The sequence below is a fragment of the Eutrigla gurnardus genome (genome assembly GCF_963514095.1).
Source record: "Eutrigla gurnardus genome assembly, chromosome: 24".
Classification (NCBI taxonomy): Eukaryota; Metazoa; Chordata; class Actinopteri; order Perciformes; family Triglidae; genus Eutrigla; species Eutrigla gurnardus.
Genome location: NC_139935.1, coordinates 8,336,673 through 8,342,672, shown reverse-complemented (window position 1 = coordinate 8,342,672; position 6,000 = coordinate 8,336,673). Strand labels below are relative to the sequence as shown.

The following is a 6,000-nucleotide window of genomic DNA, read 5'->3' as shown; positions in this document are numbered from 1 at the left end:
TGGCTTTGTAGAGTCGGCAGGCACGTGCGTAACTCAGAGTTTACATCCTCAGAGTTGACTGAACTAATTCAGAACAGCTGTTCTGGAAACGAAAACTCAGAGTTGGTCGACTCAGGGTTCGGTTCAGAGTTGGTTGAGCCTGCTTTCTGGAACGGGCCCCTGGACGGTGCCGCTAGAAAGGAATGTTTCCAGTTTAGTTTTAAAGGACAACAGCATCGGGGCTCACCCACCATGATGAAAAGCTAAAGGCACTTTCACCAGTTTTCCTGGAGAGCCGGGGAATAACCAGACGGCCTGTTCTAGACCACCTGAGAGGTCTGGCTGCTTGGTACCTCACAAGCCTGTCAGAGAGATACTGGGGTCCAAGACCATGTAGGGTCTTAAAAACACCATTAACATGAACAAATCATGTCTAAAATGGACTGGAAGCCAGTGAAATGACCTGAGCACAGCTGTTATATGGTCCTACTTCCTGTTTGTAGTTCTCTACTGAAAGGAGTTTGGTAAGACTTTAGATGGAAATGAGGGACGAGAGATGAAAGGTCACATTTACCCTCCGTTCAACAAGATGGACCCTCAAAACAGGAAGTGATGTCACAGGTCTGACTGACAGACAGACAGACAGACAGACAGGTGTGTCCTGCCAGGTGAAGCTCAGCAGTCTATGGAGGGTCTGAAGCTTCCAGAAACCAGCCCACTTCTCTACATTCTAGGACGTCATTGTCCTGGAGAACTTTACAGTTCAGTCCAGTGGAAACCACTGACTGTCACTGGGACAGAGGAAGGAACATACTGGGAACACTGCTGTCATAGATGATGTCATAGATGATGTCACTGAGGGGCTTACCTGAGCAGGTGAGATTCAGGATGGAGGAAGAGGAGACTGATCCTGCACACTCCCTCAGAGTGGATCCAGAATGAACACAGTCAGACCTGATCCCCCACACAGGTCTGTCTGAGGACTCCTCTCTCCGTCCTACAGAAACAGCAGAGCCACAGTCCAGCTCTCTACAGGCAACAGCTGCTTCCTTCAGGGTCCAGACATAGTCAAACACTGGTCTCCAGTCTCCCTGTCTCACCTCCAGTGTTCCAGCACAGCGACTGGCTCCTCCCACCAACCTGACAGGCTCTGAACAGAAAGAAGAGAGTCGTCAGTCAAAGAGCAAAGTGAGTTTGATGAGAACAGAAATGAACCAGATCAAAGCTGCAGCTCCTCTTCTACCTGAGCAGGTGAGTCCAACAGCTTTGCCAGGTGAGCAGGTGTTTCTATCTGAGCCTGAGCTTCTACAGTCCAGGAGAGCAGACTCATGGCCTCCACACTGGAACTCTTTGGTCCACGTTGGAGCCCCCACGTCTCCATAGAGCGCCCCCTGGAGGACTGAAGGAGCCCCACAGCCAAGCTCCCTACAGACCACCTCTGCATCCTGCTGGTCAAAGTCAGCTTCACACACTGAGGACCACCACTTGTTGGACTGGTTGGACTTCACCTCCAGTCTGCCTGAGCACAGACTAGTCCCATTCAGCAGCCTGACAGAGTCTGGAGAGATGATAGAAGATCAAATAGAGAGAGAGAAAAGACACCAGACACCAGAGAAAAAGATGTCATGAAACTATTCAGTGATTCAAACTGGACTCAAAACAATTCCACCATCAGTTCATCATTTACAGTTTTTCTCAATTGCTTTGCCACAATTCTCAAAAGATAATGAATATTTTCTAAACAACATGTGTAAACCTCCAAACCACTGGCCACTGCTTCACAACAGATTATCATTTCTCATTCTTTTAGACAAATCGTTAGCCTAATAGCATAATTGCCTAAGTCATTTTTTGGCCAAATTGAGATATCTGCCTAACCTTCCTCTCCTACCACTGCTGCATCACCTTGCCTTATTGGCTATGTCCTCAACCTATCAGAACACTTTTTAGAGTCCAAAATCACTATCTGCCCAAGTCATCTTTTTGACTTAGGCATGTTTGCCGGTATAAACAAACATGGCTGATCGCATAAGAAAGTTTAACAGAAGTGAAGCATTAGATCTTCTCTTCAATTCATTTGGTAAGCTGGTTTATTCCTTCAACTTTCTAGACAGTAAATGTACTCTCAGTCAATCAAGGAGATTAGGAACTGTGTGTTTAAACTTTTAATCACAATTCTGCAACAAGATATGATGTAGTGTAAGAGCTAGCTTATGCTAGCAAAGCTTAATTTGAAGTGTTGATTTTAAGTGTTTTGACAAGAAATACAAGAAGTATTCTTGGTAATATGGTCTTTTTCAAGTCTAAGTCTTTTTCACTTTAAGAATGTGGCTGCATTATTTGATTTAATCATCAATCATCAACTTAGGTGAGTGTAAAAAAAACCTAGTTGAGGTTAAAACAACTTAGTTAAGGTTAAAAGAACTTAGTTAAGGTGAAAACAACTTAGGTAAGGTTAAAACAACTTAGTTAAGGTGAAAACAACTTAGGTAAGGTTAAAACAACTTAGGCAAGGTTAAACTTTAAAACAACTTTGTTAAGATTATACTTTAAAACACCTTAGATAAGGTTAGACTTGGTTATGTTATCATTATTAGGGAGGCAGTGCTAAGCACAGCCACCTACTGTTTGCAGAGACAAACAGTAGGTGGCTGTGCGAAGCACAGCCACCTATTGTTATCCTGCGTGTTTTTTCTTATTAGGGAGGCAGTGCTAAGCACAGCCACCTACTGTTTGCAGAGACAAACAGTAGGTGGCTGTGCGAAGCACAGCCACCTATTGTTATCCGACGCGTTTTTAGGGAGGCAGTGCTAAGCACAGCCACCTACTGTTTGCAGAGACAAACAGTAGGTGGCTGTGCGAAGCACAGCCACCTATTAAAATCCTGCGTGTTTTTTCTTATTATTCTTCCTCTTCTTACCTTTTTTTGATTTCCTACTCCTAAAAAACATAAACGAGCACCTACGCGAATGTAACATCAAAACGTGCGCCTTGATTGGGATCGGTGTGCTACTTAAAAGATGTCCAGAATATTAATTTTTCGCGACGCTAGTCGCGAAAAACCACCGAAATTTTCCCATTGAAATGAATGGGACGAGCGAAAAAAAAGGAACATTCATTGTCGTTTTTCAAACGCCTGCTGCGCAGTCATACTTTCACCTAGAAGCTCCATTTAAACTCTAAAACGTAGACACAAGTCTTGTGTCCTGGTGTGTCAATCCGCGTTTCAATAGCTCATATAGTTTTTGATCAATCGCTGTTCAATGACCATGATCGTTTTGGGAGAAATCCTGAGATTTCAATGGGTGTGTATTGCGCGGAACATTCTGGGCTAGAGTGCGTGACATCATCGCTTAGAGTGTGGGGGCTTCTCAGTAGATTTTTCTTTCCAAACTCCTCCCGGCCACAATCTTCACTCTACAGACGTGATATTTTCCAATTTTGTAGACAAACTTGTTCTGTCTCTCACAATGTGCTCAAAAAGTCTGTGCGATTTACAGAATTTGAACTAGCAACCTCTAAGCGCGGCCAAGTCAGGTTTTCTCGTCATCCGCTCCAATGTTAATTTAGAAGCAGATTTTCAAAGAAACCTGATTTGAACAGCATTTCTAACTCGCCCTAGCGTCCACATTTCTGACACTAGGAAAAAATAAAAGTCATCAGTGTCTTCAGCCGAGTCTTGTGGCGCTAACGGTTCGAAAATTTTGGCGATAGGAGTTTCGGTGTGAGCGTGGCATGCTTTTGTTCGGACCCATGCGCAGAGGGGGAATTGAGCGATAGAGAGAAGCAGAGAGACGCTCCAAAGCAGTCATACACACGCAGCAAGGGCCGTTGCCATGGTGACAGCACTGTGTGGCACTGATCTTCATAACTGACAGCAGGTGTGCTCTGATTGGAGGACAGGAATGTACTAAAACTACATTAGTAGTGGGATATGTAGTTTTTTTAGTCAAACCTCTTCAGCTCAGCCATACTTTCAACTAGACACTCCATTTAAACTTTAAAATGAGACACAAGTACTGGCATACAGTTGAGTGCGAAGCACTCAACTGTTTGCAAGTACATTGTACCTAGTAGTTCTCAGTACTTGAGTCTCAGTAGTACTCGGTAGTACTCGGTAGTACTCGCTAGTACTTGAGTGACAGCTGAGTTCAGTGACCTGTACAGGGAAACAGTTGAGTGCGAAGCACTCAACTGTTTAACAATACATTGTACCTAGTAGTTCTCAGTACTTGAGACTCAGTAGTACTCGGTAGTACTTGGTAGTACTCGGTAGTACTTGAGTGACAGCTGAGTTCAGTGACATGTACTGGGAAACAGTTGAGTGCGAAGCACTCAACTGTTTAACAATACATTGTACCTAGTAGTTCTCAGTACTTGAGACTCAGTAGTACTCGGTAGTACTTGGTAGTACTCGGTTGTACTCGCTAGTACTCGGTAGTACTTGAGTGACAGCTGAGTTCAGTGACATGTACTGGGAAACAGTTGAGTGCGAAGCACTCAACTGTTTGACAATACATTGTACCTAGTAGTTCTCAGTACTTGAGACTCAGTAGTACTCGGTAGTACTTGGTAGTACTCGCTAGTACTCGCTAGTACTCGGTAGTACTTGAGTGACAGCTGAGTTCAGGGCATATTTTCACCTAGAAACTCCATTTAAACTTTAAAATGGAGACACGAGTGGTGTGCTCTGATTGGTGGACAGGAATGTACTAAAAACTACATTTAGTATTGGGAAATGTAGTTTTTTTTAGTCAAACGTCTTCTGCTCGGTCATACTTTCACCTAGAAACTCCATTTAAACTTTAAAATGGAGACACGAGTGGTGTGCTCTGATTGGTGGACAGGAATGTACTTAAAACTACATTTAGTATTGGGAAATGTAGTTTTTTGAGTCAAACGTCGTCTGCTCGGGCATACTTTCACCTAGAAACTCCGTTTAAACTTTAAACCTTTACCCCCGGGCGGCGGCCCACTGCCTCCCTCTCAAAATTTCCCGGCGGGGGAATTTTCTAGTTAGGGAGGCAGTGCTAAGCACAGCCACCTACTGTTTGCAGAGACAAACAGTAGGTGGCTGTGCGAAGCACAGCCACCTATTGAAATCCTACGTGTTTTTAGGGAGGCAGTGCTAAGCACAGCCACCTACTGTTTGCAGAGACAAACAGTAGGTGGCTGTGCGAAGCACAGCCACCTATTAAAATCCTGCGTGTTTTTTCTTATTATTATTTATTATTCCTCTTCTTACTTTTTTTGATTTCCTACTCGTACCGAAAAAAAACGAGCACCTACGCAAATGTAACATCAAAACGTGCGCCTTGATCGACATCGGTGTGCTACTTAAAAAATGTCCAGAATATTAATTTTTCGCGACGCTAGTCGCGAAAAACCAACAAAATTTTCCCATTGACTTGAATGGGACGAGCGAAAAAAAAAAAGCAGAAAATGTAGCTTTTCAAACGCCTGCTGCTCAGTCATACTTTCACCTAGAAACTCCATTTAAACTCTAAAACGTAGACACAAGTCTTCTGTCTTGGTGTGTCAATTCGCGTTTCAATAGCTCATATAGTTTTTGATCAATCACTGTTCAATGACCATGATCGTTTTGGGAGAAATCCTGAGATTTCAATGGGTGTGTATTGCGCGGAACCTTCTGGGCTAGAGTGCGTGACATCATCAGTTAGAGTGTGGGGGCTTCTCAGTAGATTTTTCTTTCCAAACTCCTCCCGGCCACAATCTTCACTCTACAGACGTGATATTTTCCAATTTTGTAGACAAACTTGTCCTGTCGCTCACAATGTGCTCAAAAAGTCTGTGCGATTTACAGAATTTGAACTAGCAACCTCTAAGCGCGGCCAAGTCAGGTTTTCTCGTCATCCGCTCTAATGTTAATTGAGAAGCAGATTTTCAAAGAAACCTGATCTGAACAGCATTTCTAACTCGCCCTAGCGTCCACATTTCTGACACTAGGAAAAAATAAAAGTCATCAGTGTCTTCAGCCGAGTCTCGTGGCGCTAACGGTGC

At 43.7% G+C, this 6,000-nt stretch overlaps 1 protein-coding gene across 1 annotated transcript in view; it reads right to left on the bottom strand.

Moving 5' to 3' along the window:
- Positions 1-333: 333 nt before the first annotated feature.
- Positions 334-6,000, bottom strand: part of LOC311010049 (scavenger receptor cysteine-rich type 1 protein M130-like) — a gene marked incomplete at both ends in the record, with an annotated part of 34,656 nt that continues 28,989 nt past the window's right edge. The window contains 3 exons of the mRNA XM_084004527.1: positions 334-341; positions 848-1,129; positions 1,223-1,537. Coding sequence (XP_083860653.1) covers positions 334-341; positions 848-1,129; positions 1,223-1,537 — 605 coding nt within the window. The remainder of the gene's footprint in view (positions 342-847; positions 1,130-1,222; positions 1,538-6,000) is intronic.